The sequence below is a fragment of the Medicago sativa genome, chromosome 5 (assembly GCF_051527215.1).
Source record: "Medicago sativa cultivar Bolivia chromosome 5, Bolivia_mono, whole genome shotgun sequence".
NCBI lineage: Eukaryota > Viridiplantae > Streptophyta > Magnoliopsida > Fabales > Fabaceae > Medicago > Medicago sativa.
This window is the reverse complement of record NC_140753.1, coordinates 8,239,592-8,266,695: the sequence shown is the minus strand read 5'-3', so window position 1 is coordinate 8,266,695 and position 27,104 is coordinate 8,239,592. Positions and strand designations below refer to the sequence as shown.

Here is a 27,104-nt window from a genome sequence, read left to right as displayed (position 1 = left end):
CAACCGTAAAAAAAATAAAATAATATCTATCTTCATTTCATCTCAACAAATGTTCTTGTATAATCATAATCATTTAACCATTCAAGGAAAATATAACAAATGCCCCTCAAACATTCGTTAGAAACCAAATACTAATACTGTAAAAATATCTTGAAACCTGCGTAATGAGCCTTTTAAAAGTGTAAAAAAAAATATGTTCTCTATATATAAGTTCCCTTTGTATTTTTTACTTTTCTTAACAAAAGTTGCTAGTAATTAAAAAAAAAACTTGTGTGTTAATATTACCAAATTATCCTTTGTTTACATAAGTAATCTGACTTTTCATATTTCACGACAAGTTAATAATATATTAATTAGGGGTATGTTTATGAAAAAAATAATAAATGCTTCTAGTAATTTAAAAAGAGGTTTATTTATATAAGGACAATTTTTTTGTCAAATAGGTGCTTATAAATGCTTCTCACAGTCAACTCTCCCTCTAGCCAACACATCTCATTTTCAAAAAGTTTCAAATATCAATCCCTTTTAGTTGAGTTATCTTATCAAATGGGTTAATAGACAGCTTCAAAAACTTAGCAAGAAATATATCAATATGAAGATTGGGTTGCTTATTTGTAACAAACTTAAATCCAAGAGGATACAATACTAAAGCACCTTCGATTTAAATCCAAGCTTTAATAAAATAAAAAATAAACCAACAAACAAACTTATCTTTTTTTTTTATTTAAAACAAACAAACTTATCATTTGTTAAATGTTACGTTATTTTATTTCTATCAAAATAAATTAGTTTCTACCAACAAAAGATGTTACGTTATTTTATCTGTTTTGTCCCCGAATACAATAGCACCTTCGACACACCTCATTCTGACAATACAAACAAACGGTGTGTCTATTTGTGTGAGTATTTTCTTTTTGTTTGGGAGAAGGGGAGGAGCGATTATTGAAAAATAACAAACATTAAAGGTAATTTCATCGCCCAATGCCTAAAGTTACATTAATGTACAGATTACAATACCATACAATAAACATCAATAAATAACTATTGTACAGATTAAGCCTCAATTTGAAGATCAGCAAGGCAATGCTTTCGAACAGTTCTGCTGCATACTGCAGAAGGTTGTGAAAAACCAGCAGCAATATTGTTATTATCCAACCATACAGATGCCTAAAATATGTGGTATGCCATGGACTCACCTGGCTATTGCTTCCAAGAGTTCATTCATCATAAGAGCTCAGGGCAGCAACAACCGACCCTGTTGTTGCAAAAGTTGATGCAACATCATGATAGTCTTTCCATGAGGTTGTCACCTTCAGAGACGGGTATAGCCAACTCTTGACTGAATCCACAAAAGAATTTGGATCCAAGTTTAAAATGGCTTCCCAATCAACTTGGAAACCCTGTGGGATGCTTCCTGTGAACTCCATATTAGCAGCAAGAAACAAACCCAGCATAACTGCAAATCCAACTACAGCAGTTCCTCTAGATAGTGGCATAAAATTATACCTGAAAATCGATGTGGATAGGTTTATTGCAATCATTGCAAATGCTCCAAGAAACCAAAAGAATTTACATATTTTGATAATGTCATCATACCAGTAATATGTCATCCTTAAAATTGCATCTCTCACATTTTCAAGCACATCGAAATCAGTAGATCCATAATTTTCACCACAGTAAGCATTGCAGAGAGCCTAACAAAAACAGTACCAAGCAAGGTAAGCTTCCACATATCATCCGGTAATTTTAATTAAGAACAACATATATTCAATCTAAATATATTCAATCTAATGAAACTTAAAAGAATAAATACTGCCAGCAAATTTCTAAACAATTCCCATGGAAGCATAAGACAGATACGGTAAGATCAAAAGAAATATTCAATTCAGAAACAAGCCACATAAATTGGACAGATACGGTAATATCTATCGTTTAGAAAATTTGGTATGACATACTTCCCACGCCATCGCCATTTCTGCATCATAGTCTTCCCATCTGGCAGGTGTACAAGGTGTTCTAATTGCAAAGTCAAAGCCATGCTGCCCCCTGAATATCAATTCCCGCAATTAAAAACACATGTATGAAAGCTAAAGTTAAGTAGCAACAAAAGGGAAATAGGGAACAAAATAACTTCCATAAAAAAAGGGAACAAAATAACTTGAATTTTTATAAGACACGTATCTAGCTTACATTTTTACAAGTGTTACCCTTGTCCCTTCAAGCTGTTTCCTGTATAAGCATTACAATCCAGAGGTAAGCATTTGAAACATTAGATGTTTCTTCCCACTGGCTATATTTTCACTATGCACACTTACCCTTCAAATGCAGTACTGTTGCACCAAGTAGACGACCAGAAATCCTCGCCAACAACTTTATAAAGGTCAGAGCATGACTTTGCATTCATTATCTGCACATCAAATATTTAACTTTTCATTTTCATAGAAGCATGGAATATGGAAATACTAATATTTAAACTGCTATTTGAAAAAAAAGTAACATGTAACATCCACCAGAGACTAATATTAAAAATTTGCAATGATCACAAGCAAAATGAGGAGAATCATGGAAAATTTATTCATAAAAGTTAATTGATTATTGATTATTAAAGAATCTTAAGCTTGTTTAGAAGGAAAATTCAACTCCAATCAGGTAACTATGAAAATTAAATATCATAGCTAAAAATAGAAGATTACATGGCTCATAGTTGTAATCTAAAACCATTGATGCATATTTAGCTAACAACGTCAGTTTCTAAGATAATTGGTTCTTTGCCTAGTATGGAAGCCTCTATTAGTCAGATCTCTATCCATGTCTCCCCCCACTGTTCCAAAAAATCAGTGGAATTTCAGCGTACAGCAAAAAAATAGCTTGTGTGTTATCCATGTTCCAAGCCCAAGTCCTAAAAAGGGAATGTCGACAACACAAAACTATTTGCATCTATCAATTAACTGCAAATGCTTTTAACAATAGCATATCTAACTTGACCCATAAGTATTCGGAAATGTTACCAGTGATGCAACTTGAAAGTTTCAACTTTCAATGTTACTTGCACATCAACTATATCATTGTGGTATGTGTAGAAGAAATAATGTATATCCTTGATGTGTAAAATATTATTGTATCTCCCAATAAAACAGCAGAGAAGTGCAGTACCAATGTGGGAAAATAAAACTAACTTTTTCAAAGCTATACAAGTCAGGGTCACAAGGTCCCTTACAACGTAAAAACAAAGAAAATATCTAGATCAATGAGTACAAAGCACCTCTTCTAATTTCCCATCATTGGAAAGATGAATGATCTGATCAGTTTTTCCGTGGACATAAGATCTCTCTTTCATGACAGTCTTTGCAATATCTAAGGTCCTGTGGCATTTAAAAAGAATAAGCATTCCACAGCCAGTGAGTCAATATAGAATAAAAAATGTCTCTTCACCTTTCATAGTTTGGAAAGTAACGGACAACTTTGGCTTGCCCCAGAATCATGGGTGTGTGAGAACCAAATCCAGAATTAAACTCCTCGCTGCAGTGCAAACAAACCAATTAAAAATCAAAAACAAGATCTCATTTTTATTGAAGTCCAAAGTAATAATCTGAATAGAAACTGGGAAAGTTAACCACATATTGCAGCAAGCAAGCAAGGAAATACTTATCAAACCTAGACCAACAAAATTATAAGCCGATTTTCATAAAACAGCAAAAAGAAAATTTAGTTGCCTTTCAAAATTTTCAGAATATTAATTAATGAAAAATAATCTTTGCAAAAAAGCAAGAAATGAGTTAAAGCCCAATAGTAGAAAACAATACAGAGGTAAAATATACTTAAAATCAACCTTGTTGTAAATTGTAATGAATATTCATTTTTGTTCCTGTTTTTTCCATTGTTACTTATGCCCTACAAGTTTTCTTAGCAACTGCAACTACACCTTTTTTATATTCCTTACTTTGCTACAAATTGCTTGATCTCCTCAATAAAAGACATCAATGTAGAGAGCTAAATAAAAACATACAGCCTTTGCCCAAGAAAAAAAAAAAATATAGTCTTTTTATCAATACAGTCAAAATCTCATGCAAATGAAAAACTACAAGCATCCACAAAAGCACATAAGTTAAGCTGCCTATACACAACAATTACACACTGACTGAACTCAACAATTAGAATGTAAGGGACAATTCATATGTACAATATTAAGTGGAATAAATCATACAAATTACTTATAAAATATATAAATCAGGTTTTATCAGAACTATTCATTAAAAGTACTTCATTAAACGAAATTGCAAATAATTTAAACATGATTTCATAGTGGGCAAGCTCTACCGTGAATAGGTGGTCCACTATGGACCAGTACTTGAAAATTGTCCAAAACTATAACGATGATTGATGTCGGCCCCTGGAAGTACAAGTTCACGTCCTCCTTATTGCAATGTCTATTATAGTGACCTGATAAGTGTGAGTTTGCCAAAAACAAGAGAAAAGCTATATATGTGCTTCAAAGTTCAACTCATTTGGTTTCACTTGTTTTTGTCAAACTGGCACCAATCAGGTCACCATCTCAATCGTGCAGATAATAGAGGACTGTGAGCTTCTACTTCTATAGAGCGACGTCATTTATCATCGGTATTTTGGGAAATTTTTAGGTGCTGATCCACCATGAACTACCTTTCAAAATGATCGTCCACAGTAGAACTTGCCATCAGAGTGATACCATCTTGCACAATCTGTCCCATCACTATTGCGTAGTCAAGTTCACTTGTACTTTGGACCGTACAATAGTAATTTTATTCGAAATCCGTTTTTACCGTCTCCGTCACTTCAGCTATCGTGTTCATTCTTGTCAATACGTGAGGTCTACACACCACTTTCCAACCATCTGTTTGTCACACTGGTGGTCAAATTTGGTTTCTCAGCTCTTCCAGGTTCTGTTGAGACTATTATCAGTTTGTGGATCTTTCATTTGAGTTTGATCTTAGCCTTGTTTGCAACTCCAGCAAAACCTACCTCACACATTCTCCTTGGATCAATCCTTGTTTCTCTGATCCCACCTACAGTTTGAAGATGTTTATTTGAAAACACTGGTTTTGATGTAGCTGTGGTTTGACACTAGTTTTGTCTCAGCTCGTTTGGCACAGATTGTCTTTTCTCGTTTTGCACTAGTTTTGTTTTAGTTGCAGTTTAACACTGGTTTTGTCTCAGTTGTGAGTTGTTGTAGGTTTTGTCTAAAACCCATTTTGGCATCAGTTTTTGTCTAAGCTATTATGACCTGACACCAGTTTTTCTGTCCCAATTGTGGTCTGGACCCCAGCTTTTGTCCCAGCTGCAATTTGGTATCAACTCTTGTTTGACAAGTGATAATCGCTGAATTGTCAATATCAACTTATATATTTTGTATTTGTTAGGGTAAAATATGTAACAAGCTTAAAGCTCAACAAGCTTTAGCTTGAAGATTTAAGAAATATGAAAATATTTTATAATAGCTTGGTATGATCAAAGTGTATCTTAGATTATCTCATGGATAAGTTTCTTAAAATAGAATATCTTAGATTATCTCTTAAGAGTAGTTTCAATATTTCTTAGTTATTATCGTGTTCTATTTCCTATCTAAGTAGGATTAGAGTCTTGTATTAGTATAAATAAAGGATAATGCTTAACTTTTTAAATAAAATATCATACCATAATCATAATTCCAAGTCTATTCTTAATCTAAAATCATATACCTTCAACAGATGGTTCAAAGAACATGCACACAACAATGATAATCGAGAACAATTGGACATTCCAGATATAAACAAAAACATGTAAAATAATCAAATGCATAAACACCAAAAGATGGAAAGATTGACACATTAGATGGTCTACCTTAGCTTGTTCACCCACACAACAGGGTCACAAGGCTCGGAAATCTGTCTCCATCTAACAGCTATCGAGTAAATATCTTTCCATGACATGTGACGGCTGGAAAGTTTATCATCTACAATGCCAGATGAAGATGTTTCAAAGGCACTACTTGTGCTACAACCTGCACCTCCCCTATTCTGACTGGGCAAATTAATTCTTTCCCTCCTTCGAACCCGTTTGCCATGCTTAGAGTTTGAGTTGGGTTTGTTAGAAGATTTCCATTCCGCTTGAAGGATACGCCAAATCTTGGAGACCTTTTGTGCAACTTCAATAGCAGTAAATCCTGCCATACGATGCTGATAAATAAGAAGAAAAAAAATGACAGAATCAGAGACACAAACATTAAAAGATAGAAATGTCAATAATATGAAAATAACTTTGAACATTAGTTAGATGGAAGTTGTTTTAAAATTCAAACATTAAAAACTTACAAAGACTTAGAATCGAGTGTAAAGATTAAGATAATACATGATAATGGTCGCAAATGGAAATTTAATATGAATGTGATTTTTGCAGTACTACACATCATAACTTTATACGGAGAATAAACAAGCTTAATAAATAGACCAGACATGTCAACAAAACCTCCAATGAACCATGTAATTGATGAAAACTGAACATTTCACACTATGATTTTGCTCGAGGATCGTTGGACCTAATTTTTAATGGATATACTATCGAGTGCGCCCCCGGGGCACTTTTTAAGGACTTTAAATGGTAAGTTTTTATGAAAGTTTGTGTATTCAGTGCATTGGGAATTGATATGTCTGACTTTTTTAAAAGAATAATCACTTTTAATTTAGAATGCTTAAAGAGTGCCCCGGGGGTTGTGTATAATTCAACCCCACAAAACAGGCTTGTAAGGTAAAGGATGCCCACCATTTATAAATACTATTCAGGCCATATTACCTTCCAATGTGGGTCTCTCAAGACACACACCCCTCACACTCAAGATGGGAAATCAAGAGCATGATCTGAGTGACACGATAACAGGTGGCTTAATGGATCTAGGATAGACTCCGATACCATATTAAAATTTTGGATTGGGTTGAACCCATCCTTACAAAACGGTTAATAATATGAAGGATGCCCACCACTTATGAACATTGTTCAAGCCGTATTACAATCCACTGGGGATCTCAAAAGACTTGTTAGCTGCTACATTCCGCAGCAATTATCAAATCAAGGAAGAGGGGCCTATTAAAGGTCAAAAGCCTTTCCCGAGTCTATTAGGACAAAAATAAAGTGGAATATAGACATCCACAGACAATGGATTTCACGGAAAACATAGGAAAACAAAATTGAGATTAGTGAGCCACGGACATAAAGACAGTAACATACAAATTCACTGTACCTGACGTCTATTAGGCAGGAAACCAGGGCAATCATATTGGATTTTCTGGCCAATGGAGTCTGCAGCCTGTATAAGAGCAGACTTCTGCTTTGTAAGAGCTAATTCTTGCTTTCTAAGCTTTCCCTTTCTTAAAGATTCACGCAAAGGAGGTTGCCTAAAAACCTTTTCGCATACATTCTTTGGATGCAATCTTTTGCACCAGTACTCCTGAATATTAAAAAAGCACAAATAAATATGACAGAATTGGGTATCTATGCGTTGCAAAAAACAGCTCCTATACAAAAGTTTCAGAATAAAAATTGCTATGCTTCTGAAACCAACAAAGAAACTCAAGTTATCAGGCAAACAAGCAAGAGGCGTTAGCTTCTGGCATTCAGATGCCATCGCAATGATACAATGATTCCAAATGGTTCAGTTCAAATATCCCACAACACATTTAGTAGGGCCAAATTAAGACAAGTATCAAAGAAAAGTGGAATAAGATTCACAACTTTTACCTTAAAAAGTGGATCAATATCCCCATCAATATCAAACCAGCAAAACTCACTGTTAAACTTTGAGGCTGTGTAAAGAGTAATCTCTTTCTGCAAAAGAAGAGGAGAGTTTGAATCACATCATTTCACCAGGCTCTTGATGGTAAAACATAAAAGGACAATGTTGACTGCATTACACAGATACAAAGCAGTTCGACAATAAAATTTTATTAAAAAGGGAGGACCAATTCACAAGGTTCCCATTGGGGAAGGTAGATGTACACAGTCTCACCCCTGCAAGCAGAGAAACTATTTTCCAAGATTTGAACCCAGGGCAGCAACCTTACCATTGCACCAAGCCTAATTACTACACTCCCAACTTCATTAGTAGTTATTTCGTGGTAAAACAAAAACTAGACGGCAACCTTACTGTTGCACCTAGTTATTCTCACCAGGTGTATATGGGTTAATCAACGCAACAATGCCCTGTTAAGTTCACAAATATACAATTTACTTTCAAATCTCTCCTAATGGTTTGACATGACTTTCTTTGGTCTTTCCTTCCCTCTAACTAATGTAACATCCTCCAACTAGTCAACTCTCCTTACTAGTGCTTTGTCAGGTCTTCTTCATTTATGTTCAAACCAGTTAAGTTGTGACTATCATGTGTTCTATAATTGAGGATAATTCAACTTTCGATACGATTATTCCTAATCTTTTCTTGTGCAACCACTCATCCACCGTAACACTCTCATCTCTATGATACCAAGCTTATGTTCTTGTTAGCACCATATCGCTTTCAGTCTCACACAGAATGACAGATCTTATTATAGTTGTGTGATAGAATTTCCCTTTAGGCTTGGGTGGCACCTTCAAATTACAAATCACTCCAACATACTCCTCCATTTTATTCACCCTTATCTGAATCCCACGGTTGACATCTCCCTTTACCTCTCAATCATTTTGTATAATAGATCCAAGGTACTTTAAACATAGACTCGTGCCATTGTTTATCAAATTTTCACCTATGCTAGTACTTGTATGCCTCTTGTTGCTAAACCAGTCTATTATTACTCTAACAACTCTGTTTTACTTCTACTTAGACAAAAGCCATGTGTTTTCATTACATGTCTCCATTCTCTAAATCTTAATTCATTTCTTCCCTAAACTCTCCAACTAAGACTATAATCTGCAAAAAGAAAAAAACATCATGATTTTGTCTCTTGGTTATGTTTAGTGTGCACATCTAAAACTTGGAAAGGCTCCAAAATGACCCATATGCACCCTTATAATTACAGTTCATAGTACCCTCATACATATCTTTAATCATTTGAATGTAAGCAATCTCAACTTCTTTCTTCTCTAGGGCTTTCCACAAAAACTTATCTAGGAAATATATCACGTCTTTTACAAATCAATGAAAACCATGTGTAGGTCTTTCTTATTCCCTTAAAACTTCTCTCTCAATTTTTGGTATAGACCAAATTAATTTTCCATAATGTAGGTCTTTTGCTGTAATCTCTGCATAACTACTATCTTTTAAAACTTCATAGTATGACTTAAAAGTTTACTCCCTCTATAATTTGCACAATTTCACCTTTGCAAATTTCACCATGTGCAGGTCTTTCTTATTCCCTTAAAACTTCTCTCTCAATCTTTTTGGTATAGACCAAATTAATTTTCCATAATGTAAGTCTTTTGCTGTAATCTCTGCATAACTACTATCTTTCAAAACTTCATAGTATGACTTACAAGTTTACTCCCTCTATAATTTGCACAATTTCACCTTTGCTCTTCAAAATAAGGATTAAATTACTCCTCCTTTCATTTGGCAATGGTCTTAGACCTCATAGTTTTTTATCAATCAGCTACCAGGTTACTGTTACTTCCATATTCGATGCTTCTTTTACATTAGATTGATGAATTCTTAAATAGCAGGAGTAACTTCAATCCTGCTTTCTAATGTTAAGCCCAATGAAGTCCAAAAAATACTCATGCCCTTCATTAGAAATATTATGAAAATAGCTCTACCATCTTACCTTAATATCTTGTTTTATGACCAATACTATTCACTCCTCGTCCTTGATGCATATTACTTGGTTTATGTCTCTTGGTTCTCTTTTCCCACTTTTAGCAAGTTTGTATATATTTTGTTACCATACTCTGAGATTAAAAAAAAATACATTGCGCTACAAATATACTATTTCAGTGTGACAAACCTGATAAAAGGCAAGGCACTGGAGCACAAACTTATCCATTGAGTCCAATTCCAAATCCAGTGCAGCATCGTAATCCTTGACCTGTGACAATCAAATACAGTTATGGACTAACAAATGTGAACTAGCAATGCTCCCAAAAGCTAAAATTAAAATCTTACTGCCTCTTTGTATTGTCCGACAGCATGGTAGCATGCAGCTCGTAAATATAAGGACTCAATGTTGGCACCATCAATGCTCAACCCCGTTGTCAAATCTTTGATAGCCTTCCTGTCATAGTTAATCCCAAGTTAAGTACGTATTCTATAACCAGCCAAAACTTACAAGTCTGAAACCATCCTCCTAATAAGATCTCATTCAGTTAATGTAGTGAAAAACAATCAATCAAAGTTTCCCCTCCATGACAACTCCTAAGTAACTAAAACCAGTCTAAACCTCTTTTGCTCCCTGAAAGGTTTCAGCATATTCCTTATTCTAATTCTAAATTGTATTCTATAACAGCATATCATCAAAGTTCCTTTTAATTGTATTCATCGACCCGATCATCAATACAATTGAAAGCTCGCAGCAAGAAACAGTCATGTCAAGCAAATATTAATCTCCAACTAATCAGCAGTTACGGTTGCATAAATACCTATGCTCTCCCATTGCATGGAACAGAACGCCACGCAAATGATAAGCTCTAGCAAACCTATCATCGAAAGTCAAGCAATTAGCCTCAGATAAAGAGCTAACAGGCACAAACTACATCAAGTGTAATAAACCAGAGGAGACAAAGATAATGTAATACTGTTTCATTCACAACAATTACCTCCCATCAATTTGCAGCACTTGAGTTAGACATTCAAGAGCCTTTGTCGGATTTGATAAATCTTGATAGAACTGCCAAAAACCTTATATTCAGAATAAAACTAGCAAACGGTAACCTACTAAACAAATTAAGCACACATGTAACAAAAAAAATGTAGATGCTGACTAAGCAGCCATGAGACGGAAATTTCAACTCATGTTGAATGAGTAAAATAGAACACAGGCAGACAAAAATGTGATGGATAAGAGTGGTGACAAAAGATATTACAAGAGACCAGAGTGCATACATACAAGTATACAGCTAATCACAGTTCAAACACTATCAGTTTTGCAACTACATTACATTCAGTTGTGCAGTGAGCCAACACGCTATCAATACATACAGTAATGTATTACAGTTCATAGATACCTGAGTCAGGTGTCCCCATGCTTCAAGGAAACTTTTATCAAGTTGAAGTGATTTTAGATGAGCTTCCTCAGCTTTCTTATATTCACCAATTGAAGACAATGCCAGACCCTGTAAAAGACAATGTTTGCACATCATGTATAAGAGAAGAAAACCAACATCAGGGGAACTGAGTGAATGAGGATTTAAATATTAAGACTTAGGACCCACCAAATATGTGTAGGCAGACTTATTATCCCTGTCCAGCTGCACACAAGCAGAAAGGTCCTCAACTGCAGTGTTGAACTCTTTAAACTTGAAATTCACAATTCCTGTATTTGAAATTTAATGAAAAACATACATTAGACTAGATGTGCATGAAGAGTTGCTCACGACAAAAAATAATTAGTTCAATGTTATCACCGCAATTATTTAGAATCAAACTCCCTAAACTAGAAATTAAATGAGATATGAAACACATGCAGGAATCAGGATAATATCAAAAATAAATACTACAAACTCATTTCACATAAAACTAATGAAAGCTGTGTCTAGACTTCATGGAGTTGCTACATGATACATGCATCAATCACTTATTGAAAAAAAACAAGATGAAAACACTCAATGTTAGACAAGATACCCCTCTCGTGTAAAATGTCTGCTGTGTTGGGTTCAAACTCTAATGCCTTAGTCAAGTCTTCGATAGCCTGACAAAGGAAACAGTGGTCAGTGTCACATTCGTGGATTTTTATTTGTGTAAGAAAACCATAATATACAATCAGAAGTGACTCAAGTAAGGTATCACAAGAAGCGCCAAAAATTTCAATATTTCACAGTGCAATAACATAGTACACGGTGCAATAACATGAATCTATCATAATAAAAACCACATAAACCTTAACAACCACATTAGTTTAGTTTAGGCCAAAAGAAATAAAGGAAAATACTTGAATACAATCCACATGTACGGGTGGAACTGTTCTCTTATAAACAAAGGACACATGTGCTTTTTGTTTAAAATTCAACAGTCTTTTATCATTCAACTCAACCTCTTCGGTTATACCAAGAGTGGATTGATTGACATAGATTTGACTTCGAAGAAATGATATAAGCATTGTATTTTAAAAAGAGAATAGGACCGTGGTGCCTTAGGCACTGTACTTAAGTTTTGTCCGTAAATAAATGTATATTGTTTAGGCATTGGTTCAACTAAAAGTTTTTAAGTGACAATGTGTAATCCGTATCAAACTCGCACCTTAGTTAAAGAAGCAGAGACATACAAAAATAAAAACCATTTTTTTTTCCATTTTGATTTTCAACAACAGAATTGGTCCACTTCTTTATTTGAGTGTGTGCACGTCAATGGACCAGACTCAAAACCTTATTGAAGTTAAAGAAGCAGAGACATACAAAAAATAAAAACCATTTTTTTTTCCATTTTAATTTTCAGCAATAGAATTGGTCCACTTCTTTATTTGAGTGTGTGCACGTCAATGGACCAGACTCAAAACCTTATTGAACTAAAATAGGCAATGATTCAAACAACAAAAATGAGATTTCAATTAGAAATGAAGTTTAGGTCAAACTTCAAAATGTTAGACAGATACTAAGATAGAGTAAGCATTCTCACCTCAACAAACTCCCCCAAGGCTGCCCGAGCCTGACCTCTCCTCTTCCATGCCTCACCAGCAGCTGGATTATATTGTATAGCCTAAGGTATACAACACGTAAACGACTTATAAATTGAGGAAATAAACAAACATATCAATATGCAACATTCCAATATTTTGCATAAATACCTTGGTAAAATCAGCTATAGCAGAATGAAGTTCTCTCTTAAATGCATATGCTGTCCCTCTTCCTATCAGTGCCTCAGGGTATGCAGAGTCCTCTTTCAATATCTGATTGTGTGATGGAGACAAGTCCATAGTGTGTCATTTGATGATCAATAAAAAGAGGACATAGTAGAAATTTCATAAAAGAAAGACACCGCAAGTATCACTAGAGATGACAACACTGCACCTGGTCGAAAATTGATATAGCATGAGCATATTTCCCTTCATTAACCTGCAAATGATCACAATATCAATTATGCAACTAAACAGATAAATACTGCAAATCAGCAGTTACGGTAACAAACCTCTGCTATTCCCCGTGAAAGCCTAAAATCTACACTTATAGATTTTGTCTTTGAAACCCGAGCAACAGAGAATTTCTTACTTTTCCTTGCTTCACTACTTTTTTCACTAGGGAAAGTGAACTTAAAACTGGGCTTTCTGAGAATTTCAGCAGCATCATTCGAGTCGCTTGATTCGCCGCTATTAGTTAACACTTTATCACACGATTCTGAAGTATCACTTGAGTCATACCTCAAATTATCAATAATATCAGGGCTTCCATTCACTTGGCCATCACATTTACTAGACTCTCCGCCTTCGCTATTTAATTCATTCCTTGCATCAAATTTATCAGCAGACTTTAGCAAGACCTCAGATTTATCACTTGTATTGCCACCTGACTTAGCTTGGCTCTCACAAGTTTCAGTCAAGTTCCTATTACTTGAAGAATCTGATCTGGCTTGTGGGATAGGCGATCCATTAGTTTCATTCGATGAATTGATAGCTTGTTTTGCTTTCACCAAAAGCTCTTCAAGTTCTATCAACTGCTTCAAATCTGTAGACTGATGCTGAGCTTGTTCATAGCCTTGCTCCCATACCACTAAAGCATCCGTTTTCCTTCCCAAAGCCGAAAGTGCATGACCTAGATGACACAATAAACCACTATTAAATTCAAAACCCACTCGTCTACTTCAATTGTGAAACTTTATAAAGAACAATTGAGCGATGATAATTTATAAAAAGCACGATAACTTAAATCAAAACTCCAAAGTCAATACAGTTATAATCCATCGATTGTATCAATTATTGTTACGAGAACTTAAATCGCACTTCTCATTGTACTAAACAGCAGAGATTTTTACACAACAATTAGATAAAGTAGATATTGTTGAATGAGTTGTGTTATTTGAACATTAAAATACAGACATTACATGTGACTGTATATGTTTATCTCTATCTCTCATTTCAATAATGAGAGATAGAGATTCGTACTTTTTATCTTCTGCAACCTGCAACTTACACGTAATTAAAAAATACACATAAAAACCAAAGGACCTCAAATGTCAAAATATCATTTCTCATTTCAATTATGAAACTTTATAAAAAAAATTGAGGGGATGATAATTTATAGACAGCACAAATAAATCAATTAAAATTTTAAATTTAAAACAAAACTCCGAAGTCAAATATGGTTACAAATCTATAAATAGCATCAATTATTCATATGAGAACTTAAATCAGAACTATAGTTTAGACAAACAGTTTGAAAAAGTAGATACTGATAAACAAATTCAATAAACCACTAAGAAACCTTTCAGAATATAAGCTTGAAGAAGCAAAGGATTAAGCTGAATCGCTCTATCACAATCCTTAATCACGTGCTTATGCAGCTCCAATTGACTATAACAGAAAGCTCTGTTGCTGAAAAACAAGCATAAGAACAAAATTAAACAACGAATTAGCATAATTAACAACGATTAACAAAAAAAAAAAATCGGATAGGGATGAAGATTGAACCAGATGTCTTGGATAGCGGTGGATTGAGAAATGAGAGAATCGAGGATTCGAATTGCCTTGGACCAGTCTTTGGTGCTACAGAGCTTCGCTAGCTCGGTTCGTTGCGAAGTTGCAGGTGCCGCCATTGATGAAGATGATGAACGGATCGGAGTTTGTTACGATTGGTTTGGTTCAGCGGAGTTTGTTACGATTGGTTTGGTTCAGAGGTTCACGAGAGGGTTCAGATGTAGAAGATGAGGGTAAAATGGGAATTTGAGGTCAAGGGATTTTGAGGCTTTGGAAAAAATTAGGATGAAGGAGGGGAAAAAGAATATTGAGAAGGGTGGTGCGCGTGAAATGGAAATGGTGTGATTCATGACGCGCTTAACGCGTGATTGCACGTGCTGTAAAAGCCCAAAGTAGTATTGAACTTTGTTTGTTTGTGGTTTTTTAAAACCGACGGTAGTTTCTACTACCTCCGTTCCTTTTTAATTGTCACATTTTGACATTTTACACATACCAAGACAATAAATAAATGTTACTACTTTTGATACAATAATTTATACTTTTACCATAATGACCTTATTCATTTAATATCTTCTTTCATATATTTCTCTCTCCACAATAAATAACTAAGGGTAATAATGGTAAAACAACATTTAATGTTGCATTGAACTTTGAAAGTGACAGTTAAATTGAAACAAAATTTTTCTCCAAAAGTGACACTTAAAAAGGAACGGAGGGAGTACTTTCTAACAAACAAAAAAACATGTAAAATGTCTTCTATGTTTGGTAGTAGTAGAGGTATTTGATGTGTTGTGATGTAGATTTGAACATGCAATTTTTCACTTATCCATATTTATGATGCGTGATTCTTCTCATTAGGCTTTTTGAAGAAAAAAATGTAAATATGAACAATAACGTGCTTTTGGATACTTTGATTAGTGGGAAGTCTATTGATGGGATTTCTTTTTAATTTATTAAGATATACAGTATCCCTCATAAATTATAAAAAATTGTTTAAAGACGTGTTACAAAATGTGCTGCCGTGGGGGATAGGATAGGGATGAACTACTGTAGGAGCAAAGAATGGGAGAGTAGCCGTTCAATTAATTCATTTTAGGACATTATTTTCTAACTTGAAATAAAAATTGTGACAAACATTTGGGAGGAGAGGGTACGTATGGGGATAGATTGTCTAGCTTTTGGATTCAAAAGGTATGGTGCAAAATGTGAGAGAGAGTGAAAGATTGGTGAAAGAGAACAAATAAAGCGATAAATATAGAGAAATACAGTTATGATAGGCTTTGTTTGCGAGTTTGAAGGGGAAGGGAGTGGAAGATTTGAGAAAAAAGGAATGAGCAAGTGGATGAAATAGAGGAAAATGGGAAGGGAGGGTTTTGGGGGGGTTAATTTTTCTTCATAATACTAAACCCTCCTCATTTGTGGGAACTAAAAAATTGTATTGAAGGAGGGTTTTAGGGGGTTTTGGAGGGTTTACATGAATTCTTCAAATTTAATCTATGTTGTTATATTATTTTTAAAATTAAGAATATAGTAATCATATGCATTAATTTATCATTATCTAAAAACCTACTCTTTTAATTTTTTTGAAAGATTTCTCCATTTTTCGTCATATTTTCCACCCCTAGAAGCCTTCCCTTCCCCTCCCCTCCAAACTTGCAAACAAAGCCTTAGAAAATCAACTTACCTTGTTTTCTAGAAAATCAACTTAACCAATTGAATGAATGGCCTCAAGCGATAATAAATTTAATTAAAGACATATCATCTATGAGAAATCGAGTTTGAATCTCAACAACATGAGTCGTCGTTGATTATACTTTTCTGTCAAATAGTTTATTGGTTAAAAAACTAACCTTGTTAATGCATGAAAGTTGTGAAGATTAAACTGCGTAGAGAAAATTGTCAAGTATGTATGTAAAAAAAATTAGTACGATGCAAAATTTTTAATATATACTATTATAATTAGGATTTTTCTAACATATGCAACATTACATACGATAAGGTGAATGTACCTCTTTTTTCAACAAAAACTATCATATTAATTATCTTTTTCATGAAAAATGATAAGTAATTTTATTTTCTCTCCATCTCTCTCCACTATTAACCACTCTATTTATTGTATTTTGTGAATAACTAAATAGTCACATTCTAAATACAACTCAATGTGTATTTCCTCCTCAATTTACGGTATTCCCTCCTCAATTGTTACTTTTTTTCCCTCCACTATTCCCTCCTTCTGCGTTACATTTTTTCTCATGGATGTGGTAAGTGCTCAAAACTCAATCAATTGTTCTCATGTGGCAGCTATAGCACAGTAAGTAATATAATTACTTTCTTTCAATTTTTTCACCTTTTTCTCACATGTTCTCAACTAATTCCTTATGTCACACATTATATACCACACCTTGTTCTCAATTTCTTTCCTTAAGTAACACATACATATTATTGCTCCATAAATATTTCACCCCTAATTCCTTATTTACGAATTCAATAATAATATTTTGTGGATAAATAATGGTGACATCATTTTACTTTTTAGCTATGTAGTAGTAATATGAATTTATTTGTGTAGGTTAGGAGTCACAGATTTAATTGATTTGAACGATGTTCCAAATAATGAACCATGTGATAATTCAGAAAATGAAGCAATTGATTTGAGCAACAACAAGCAGGAAACAATTACTATCGAAAATTGTTTTGAACCTTTTATTGGGCAATGTTTTCTTAGTGAGGAAGAAGCTTTCAGATTTTATGAGAATTATGCCAAAAGGAGTGGTTTCTCAATCCGGAAAGGTCGCTTTCTTAAAAAAAATGGGATGATACATAGGAGAGATTTTTTCTGGATTTTTTTCTGTCACCGAGAAGGATTTCCAGAAGAAAAAAAATATCATGATCCATCTAAAGAACAACGAAATAGACAATCTGCAAGGTGTGGATGCACAGCGGACATGACAATCAAATTGAAGAAATCCTTTGAGATTTTTCCAAAAGAATTGCAAGTTATTGAACTTATATCCAACCACAATCATGATTTACTACCTCGAGATCAAGTGCGCTTCCTTGCATCTTACCGCAACATTTATGAGGAAGATGAGAAGAAAATTTTGTTATTAAAAGAAGCTGATCTTTCTGTCAAGAAAATGATGCGTGTTATAGAGCTTGAGAAAAATTAAGTATGGTGATCTTCCATTTCTTCGGAAAGATATTCATAATTTCTTCAATAAGATTCACCAAGGTAAGTTAGATGGTGATGCTGATGATCTTTTACAATTTTGTAAGTGTGCCATGATGACCCACAACGAAGGAGGGGGGATACTACTCATGCTTGCTTCAATCGCTTTCTTTATCTTGTGGTTGACTCCAAAGGAGCACTAAGGAAGGGGGATCTTTACTTATACAGCTAGAAGTCCGTTCGTCACTCTTTTTCACATACACCGGGAGAAAAGGTTCCGATAGCAAGCCCCTCCTCGCCCGGAGAGCCTCCAGGACAAGGGGGCGGCGGTCAAGCTGACTAGCCTTCAGGCCTGAATAAGCAAAAAAAAGGGGAAGGAAGTCATTGGATTATTCGCTTTGATAGGATTGTCTCCTTATGTGGTACTCGACCGGCCAGACTTCGATTACTTTTTTTTGGAGTTTCTAATCGTGTTAAGCATTTCCTATATCTGGGAGCTATGAAGCTTACCTTATTTATTAGAAAGGACTTTTTCATTTCAGCTTGCTGACTAGGGTTGGCAGCTAAATTATTCGAAAACTCTTGCTTCCAATTTGCATTCACTATTGATAAAGAAAAAAGACTAGAGAATATATTATGGTCTCCACCTCATTGCTTTGAGTTGTACCAAGAGTATGGAGATGATGTTGCATTTGATACTACCTACTATTTGAATTCTTATAATATGCCTTTTGGCATTTTTGTTGGAATCGACAATCACGGAAGGACAATATTGTTTGGTTGCGCGCTCATTCGGAATGAAACAGTGTCTACATTTCGATGGTTAATGAAAGTTAGTTCGTATACATCTTTTTTTTTCTATTAACTTTGGTAGACTTTTTCTTTCATCTTTTCTAATAGTATCCCCATGTATTTTCTATTTGTTTTCTTTGCTTCAAACTTTTGTTACTCTCATGAAGAAGTCTCCAAAGACAATCATTACCGATCAAGATCCATGGATGACTCAGGCAATTGCTTTTGAAATGCCATCAACAAAACATGCCTTTTGTATATGGCACGTTACTGCTAAATTTAGTGGTTGGTTTACTACTTTACTTCAATTCTTCAAAATCGATACTTTTCATGGTGTGCTGATTTTTATAAACACTACAAGCTTGACAACGTTGATGATTTTGAAGAAGAATGGTTTATAATTGTTTCCAAGTACAATCTAGAAGCAAACAATCACATAATAGGCTTGTATGAACTTAAGCAATATTGGGTATCGGCTTATCTTCGTGGACATTTCTTTGGGGGTATGACAACAACATGAAGATCAGAGAGTATAAATGGGTTTGTGAAACGCTTTACTTCATCTCGTTCAAGTTTATTTCAACTTTTCAAACAAGTAAGTATTTATATGCTAATTTAGCTTAGTCACCTTGTCAATGTTTTCACCTTGGTGAGTAGAGTAAAAACCTCCGTGTTTATACTATGTTTTGGAGGATAGTTTTGGACAGTAGGAGCACGTGTAGTATGCATCTGTTATGTGTTGGCTAGCACGTTTTATGTCTCTATTAGGTGTTTTGCTCTTCACAAGTGTGGTTTATGCATCTGTTAGGTGCGGCATCTTCGAGCTATACATGAATAAAAACAATTTGTTGGTTAAAAAAATGTAGAAAATGATACTTTAATAACTAATGGCATGTTTAATTTTTTTTATCTAATATTTTAGGTTGATCTTGCCATTGAGGACATTGGGCAACAACAACTACATCACACCATGTTGGATACATATAGGGGATCTTCACTTTGATCATTATCCCTTATAGAGGAGCAAGTTCATAGTATTTTCACAAAATTTGCGTTTAAGAAGTTTCAGGAGGAGTTTGAGAGGACAACTCAATACAAGATTTGTGAAGAAAAGCATGTAGAATTTATTGTGAAATATTACAAGGAGCAACATTCACAAAAGCATAAAGTCTTATGGGATGGAGATGTTGTTGGTTGTAGTTGTAAGCATTTTAAGTTTTGGGGTATTCTTTGTCGTCATGCGTTGACAATATTTATTCATAAAGATTGCTTTCAAATTCCAACAAGGTATCTGCCATTATGTTGGTGTCGTGATGAATTCAAAGACCAGTCGAAGTAAATGTCATGCTTAGTGAAGTAGGACATAAAGGCAAGGGTCCATATATTGAGAATGTGGAGAATGCAGTAGAGTTTATTAGCAGTCCTCCGCGTTCAATAACAAAAGGTCGTCCCAAAACAAAACGATCAAAAGGTGGAATCGAATTGTCAAGGAAAGCAAGAAGTTGTAGCTTTTGCAATAGAAGTGGTCACAATGTTACAACTTGTCAAGATAAGGAAGGTTATGTTCCGTCATCAACCATCAAAAAGAGGAAGAATGAAGCTCAAGCACAACAAATTTTAAATCCTATTTTATATTTAAAGTCTTAGTTAAATTTTTGGAGTTGTATCATGAAACTACAATAAAAAAGAGTGGTCATGGTTAGTCCTTGAATTTTTATTTTTTTTTTGAAGGAATGGTTAGTCCTTGAATTTGTTGCTACTATCTAAATTTTTGGAGTTAAATTTGGTCTTTGCTATCTAAGTCCTTCCATAATTTGTTGCTTTCATAATCTTCTGCGTTAAATTTTTTTTTTCTGGCTTCTATATCTCAATACATTTTTCTTCTATGCACTTAGCGTTCCATTTAATTCATGGATAATTTCCATGCACTTAAAAAAATAGTTATAAAAATAAAATAGTGAATGATTAATATGATAGAGAAAATTAATGAAAAAAGTTAAGAAAAGGATAATTAATATAATAGTTTTTGTTGAAAAAAGAGGTACATTTATTGCACCTTATCATATGCAATGTTGCATATGTAGGTTAGAAAAACCCTTATAATTATAATTAAAGTTCAAACATTTCAACCTCATAACTCAAAGTCCTGATGACGCCGTTGTATACGGGCCTATAAAAGCTTTGTCAAAAAGGTTTTTGGCCTATATAGAGGTGGTAGATAAGATATTGGGTTGTAATATATATAATAAAAAAATATACTTATTTATTAATTCATAATCCAGTTCATCCATGTTTCAACCGTGTGAACCTTGATCCAGAGACCATAGTGGTTCGACTTTCGATCTGATTTTTTAAAACATTGAATCTTACCTAATTCATTTTTTTCGTTTCCTCTAAGTGAGAGATTTCAGTGTTATAAAGAAAAATATATTTTCACTGATAGAGTATTTTGGTCCTGTTCTCATTTGTTTCTCCTCAAACTTCTTGGTGGATCAAGTGTGAGTAGATAAAAATTCATTTTTGAGCAATTAAATGGGTCATACGTGTGTAAACAATTCATTTATAATTTTTTTAACAGTAGAATCTAATAAGCGCTCAATCCCTTCAACCCAAAACCTCACACAAATTTTTTAAATAGGATCCACATATCATTTATCAATAATTTTATATCATTGTATTTCATTTTTAAATATTAAAAATATATGTGACCCGCAAGTGTATGAGACGCATATTTGAGACCGCAAGCTCATTAGGTACTCAATTTTTTTCCCACGGTGATGGTACCTAATAGGTACCAAATCTTATGGAGTAAGACCTTACCATTTTGGATGGTCTTAAGGCTTTGGATGAACATGTAGAGTCCAACTTACTTGCGTGGTTTCTCAAAGCCCGATGAAATGATCCACCCGACTCCCGTGACACAACAATGGTATGATCAAAGTTGATGATTTGACTAAAGGTGATCAACTCGTTGTATCAAATGTCTTCATGACAAAGATGATCAAACTGTGTATGTTGGTGAAGATTTGTGTCAACGGCGGTGCAAGTGTATATAGATGAAAAATCTTTCATTTGAGGGAGAATATACTCAAATAAACGAACGAACTCACACTTGATGGGAAGGTTATATGTATATCAAGTGTGAGTAAGTGTCTCAGGGAGGTTTAGACCATGTTCGATTGCTGTAAATCTGATTGGTAATATATACTTGTGTCCTGAATATCATACATAATATATGTGCATATGAAAAAGGAAAAAAATTGATGAAAGCGGCGACATGAGTATAACATCATGTTCTTAGTTCATTCGAATAATTATAATTTTAGAAAGATAGAACCTGGTTTGGTTGTCGATCGGCCATCGTCCTTTCGAGATCGCCTCTTTCGAGATCACCGATAGGTTTTTAGGTTTATGAGTGTGGTCTAGGTTAGTTTTATCGATTTCCCACAGACGACGCCAACTGTACTTGTAAAAGCACAATAATTGATATTAGGGTTTTTGTATTATATTCTAGGGTTTAGACTATTTATGAGATGCCTTGAGAATGAGCTCAAGGTGGGTATTTATAGTCAATAAAGGGTAGGATAAACCCTCTATTTTAGGCGTTTAGTTATGGGTATAAGGATGACTATCGGGGGATAAGGATGATTATCAAGGGCTCTGGCTATTTCTAGAGCGTGCTTATTGGCGGTGCCTATAAAGGTGCCGCTTTAGCCGGTTTCGGCCCTTGGGAGGGGCACTTATGCTCATTTGAGCCCTTATGAAGGGCGTGAAGTCCTTCGTTCGGGTCTTCACGGTCCAATTTTATTATTATACATTAGAGGTAGTATTGTGTTTTGTCAAACAATCTTAATATTAAGTTTAATAACAATGGCGAGATTAATTGTAAAAATGAATGAAAGTAATGAAAAGTTTTAGTACTCCATCTATCTCAAAACCATTGTAGCATTAGATTATTTTCACAAAGATTAAGAAAAAATGATAGATAAAATAAGGATAATCACATATTTTTGGAACGTGACTTCTTTGGATTCTCGTGCGGCATTGGTTCAATATTTTTTTAGTGAGCCCTTTAAATTTGTTTGATCAAAGTCTTTATTTTAGTGCATTAGGAGGATTTATAAAATCATTACAACATCATATGCATGTTGTGTGGCTAGCTTGTGTGGGAGTAATTTGAAAAGAAAAGAATAACCATTCTTTTAAGCAAAATGAGAGTCAAATGCTCAACTCTTAGATAGAGTTAAATTATTATCATTATGGTGGTTGAGGGTTAAGAATCCTTGTTTAACTTTTAATTTTCATAATTGGTGTCTTAATCATTTAATGGTTGCGGGATAACCCACGTGGTGCTTCGTTGTATTTTGTATTCATATTTCTATTGTAAGACATTCTTAGTTCTCAGTGTTTTCCCTTGCTCTTCTTGCGTTAGGGGGAGCCTTTTTCGTGGTATATAAATTTCATTTTGCCTTGTTAATTTTGTTGTTGTTGTGATTTTACTAGTTTTGTTAAACATGGCAATAAAACCAGTATGTTAATTAACTCAATTGGATTTGTCTGATGATGTTGGTTCGTTAACTCAATTATCTTTGAGAGGAGCACACTATATAGTTACAAGCCAACAACACCAGACAAATTCAATTGAGTTAATTAAATTTTTTTATTCATAATGTTTATATATATATATATATATATATATATATATATAGAGAGAGAGAGAGAGAGAGAGAGAGAGAGAGAGAGAGAGAGAGAGAGAGAGAGAGAGAGAGAGAGAGAGAGAGAGAGAGAGAGAGAGAGAGAGAGAGTAGACTATTGCGGTCTGACTTTTTTCATTTCAATTATACTCTTAAGCAAATCTGACTATAAAAATACTTTTTTTGTGTCATTCAAAAAGATAAGAATTTATATTATATTGTTATATTTTTTTGAAAGGTATTATATTTTTTATATTGTTGGTATCATTAAAAAAGATAAATATAGTTTGTTACAATATAAAAGTGCAAAATATCTATCATCTATCTATAACAATACTTTTAATTAATATCAAATTAATCAAAATTTCATAAAATCTATATTGTTCGTGATTTATACGCATTAGTGCAATAAAAAAAGTGAACAAACAATCACATAGTGTCCGTCTGAATGCTAGTATTCATAATGGTTATATCATGCAATTTAATTAAAATATATAATGTGTCAACTGATTTACTAGAGTTTGACTTCATAACATTAAGAGATAAAAAAGAATTTGACCAATATATATATATATATATATATATATATATATAATTTAATATTTTTTTGACCAGATAAATAAATTAATACTTGGTCAAAAGAAATAAATAAATTTAATACTATTTCTTTAACGAGTGACATCTTTTTTGCACTTTCTCCTTGTTCTGTGGTCCTTTTTATATGGTAATGGTTCCAAGGTATTCAATTCCACCTCTATATAAAGCGAAGTTTTATACTACATTTCTCACACAATCTCATTTCATTTCATTTCATTACATACATACAAAGCTATCTAACATGAAAACACTCATGAAACCTTTCGTTGCAACTCTTTTTGTCATCCTGGTCGTGTGTGATGTGTCCCTAGCAAGAATAGAGAAGAGCGAGAACAAGAAGATTACTTACATAGTACATGTTGCCAAATCCTTAATGCCAACAAGCTTTAATCACCATTCAATCTGGTACAAATCAATTCTTAAGTCAGTGTCCAATTCAGCTGAAATGTTATACACCTATGATAATGCAATCAATGGATTCTCGACAAGTCTAACGGTCGAAGAACTTCAGTTGCTAAAGAGCCAAGTTGGCATTTTAAAGGTGACACCAGATAAACAGTACAAACTCCTTACAACTCGAACACCAAAATTCCTCGGGCTCGATAAAATTGCTAGTATGTTCCCCACAATAAATAACAGCAGTGACGTAGTTGTGGGACTCCTTGATACAGGTGTTTGGCCTGAAAGTAAGAGCTTTGATGATACAGGATATCAGCCGATCCCCCACAGTTGGAAAGGAAAATGTGAAATAGGTACCAATTTCACAACCTCAAATTGTAATAAGAAATTGATTGGTGCCAGGTTCTATTCAAAGGGCATCAAGGCATCTATAGGATCGAATGATGAAACCATCCAGTCTAGATCCCCTCGAGATGATGACGGCCATGGAACCCACACAGCGAGTACAGCTGCAGGATCTCCGGTGAGCAATGCAAATCTTTTTGGCTACGCTAAAGGGACTGCGCGTGGAATGGCCGTTGGGGCTAGAGTTGCTGTCTATAAGGTTTGTTGGAAAGAAGCTTGTAGCATTTCTGATATACTAGCTGCAATGGACCAGGCCATTCACGATAACGTCAATGTTCTTTCATTGTCACTTGGAGGTATATCACCAATTGATTACTTTGAGGACAACATCGCAATTGGAGCATTTGCAGCAATCGAGCATGGGATTCTAGTTTCATGTGCTGCAGGAAACTCTGGTCCTCGTCCTATGAGTGTTACCAATGTAGCACCTTGGATTACAACTGTTGGAGCTGGCACCCTCGATCGAGATTTCCCTGCATACATTAGTCTTGGAAATGGAAAAAAATATCCAGGTGTGTCCCTTTCTAAAGGAAATTCTTTGCCTGATACTCCTGTGCCATTCATATATGCAGGAAATGCAAGTATCAATGACCTGGGTACTGGTACTTGCATTTCGGGTAGCTTGAATCCAAAAAAAGTTTCCGGAAAGATTGTGTTATGTGATAATGGAGAGAGTTCTAGGACAGAAAAAGGGAACACGGTAAAGTCTGCTGGTGGTTTGGGCATGGTGTTAGCCAACGTTGAGAACGATGGAGAAGAACCGGTGGCAGATGCCCATATTTTGCCTGCAACTGCCGTGGGATTCAAAGATGGTGAAGCTATCAAGAAATACTTATTTTTTGATCCAAAACCAACTGGCACAATTTTGTTTCAGGGAACAAAGCTTGGGGTTGAGCCATCACCTGTTGTTGCAGAATTCAGCTCACGAGGCCCCAATTTATTAACACCACAAATACTGAAGCCTGATTTTATTGCTCCAGGTGTTAACATTTTAGCAGCATATACAAGGAATGCAAGCCCCTCAAGTTTGGATTCAGATCCTAGGCGTGTAGATTTCAACATTATGTCAGGAACATCCATGTCATGCCCTCATGTAAGTGGATTAGCGGCTTTGATTAAGTCAATTCATCCCGACTGGAGCCCAGCTGCCATTCGATCTGCTTTGATGACAACAACTTATACGGCTTACAAGAACAATCAGACATTATTGGACGGTGCTAGCAAAAAGCCAGCAACTCCGTTTGACTTTGGTGCAGGACATGTCAACCCTGTTTTTGCGCTAAATCCTGGACTTGTTTATGATTTGACAGTGGATGACTATTTGAGCTTCCTCTGTGCACTGAACTACTCAGCTTGTGAAATTGAAATGGTGGCAAGGAGAAAGTACACATGTGACCCAAAGAAACAATATAGTGTAACAAATCTTAACTACCCCTCCTTTGCAGTGGTTTTTGAGGGTGAGCATGGTGTAGAGGAGATCAAACACACACGAACTCTAACTAATGTGGGTGCAGAAGGAACATACAAGGTATCTATTAAGTCAGATGCTCCAGCCATCAAGATATCAGTTGAACCAGAAGTGTTAAGTTTTAAGAAAAATGAGAAAAAGTTGTACACAGTTACATTTTCTTCATCAGGTTCAAAACCAAATAGCTCTCATAGTTTTGGAAGTTTGGAATGGTCTAACGAAAAAACTATTGTAAGAAGTCCTATTGCGTTTAGTTGGAAATTATAATGAAATCTCCAATAATGTTTTAGTGTTGTGGTTATACAATAAATATAATAAAATATATGTTTTTATGTATTTCGAGTTCAATGAATGATGTTTGATAAAATGTTTGACTTTAAATTTATCATCCATAAATATGCATTTTAATTCTTTTGACTACTTCAAATTTTTGTTGTTTTATCTACCAATCAAATTATTTGTTAGTATCTAAAACACATTAAACATTACAACAAAATAATAAGTTTGAGTATCCTTCCCTTTTATAAAAAAAGGTTTAAGCATCCTTTTTAATTTTTTAAAACTTTCAAATTCTAACAATTTTAAATCCCAATATCACATCCCAAATCCTCTTATTTTGGGTCTAAAATAACAAATTTGGGGTTCAAATTTAGGTTGGGGTCATAATTAGTTAAAAAAAGAAATATAATATAAATATATTAAAATTTGTGTAGTTAAACATTTAAAAATGTAAAAAATATATTTATTTCAATACAAAATTTAATTCTTTTTTTTTTGAGGAACTTCTTTTGTTTTTTAACTAGTTA

General features: G+C 34.4%; 1 protein-coding gene and 2 pseudogenes across 5 annotated transcripts; 2 read left to right on the top strand and 1 right to left on the bottom strand.

Moving 5' to 3' along the window:
* Positions 1–789: 789 nt before the first annotated feature.
* On the bottom strand, positions 790–15,046 carry SRFR1 (Tetratricopeptide repeat (TPR)-like superfamily protein). 4 transcript variants are annotated; one of them, XM_085713129.1, is made up of 24 exons: positions 14,769–15,046; positions 14,563–14,672; positions 13,274–13,893; positions 13,156–13,200; positions 12,933–13,034; positions 12,764–12,844; positions 11,774–11,840; positions 11,365–11,465; positions 11,158–11,265; positions 10,750–10,820; positions 10,573–10,629; positions 10,100–10,208; positions 9,942–10,022; positions 7,747–7,833; positions 7,250–7,456; positions 5,857–6,191; positions 3,433–3,519; positions 3,263–3,362; positions 2,316–2,407; positions 2,191–2,229; positions 1,956–2,046; positions 1,597–1,694; positions 1,197–1,506; positions 790–1,109 (listed from the first exon to the last, which is right to left on the bottom strand). In XM_085713129.1, the coding sequence occupies exons 1-23, from the start codon at positions 14,891–14,893 to the stop codon at positions 1,218–1,220; spliced, it is 3,102 nt and encodes a 1,033-aa protein (XP_085569255.1). In that variant the 5' UTR covers positions 14,894–15,046; the 3' UTR covers positions 790–1,109; positions 1,197–1,217. The 4 variants fall into 4 exon arrangements, with proteins under 4 accessions (XP_085569255.1, XP_085569253.1, XP_085569254.1 ...); XM_085713127.1 differs by having other exon boundaries at positions 1,197–1,694; XM_085713128.1 differs by having other exon boundaries at positions 790–1,506.
* Positions 15,047–19,674: 4,628 nt separating this feature from the next.
* Positions 19,675–20,454, top strand: LOC146919693 (protein FAR1-RELATED SEQUENCE 12-like; annotated as a pseudogene).
* A 3,761-nt stretch (positions 20,455–24,215) lies between these two features.
* On the top strand, positions 24,216–26,634 carry LOC146919692 (subtilisin-like protease SBT1.7 pseudogene; annotated as a pseudogene). The gene has a single exon (XR_015011583.1). The product of XR_015011583.1 is annotated as a subtilisin-like protease SBT1.7 pseudogene (transcript).
* The last annotated feature ends 470 nt before the right edge of the window (positions 26,635–27,104 follow it).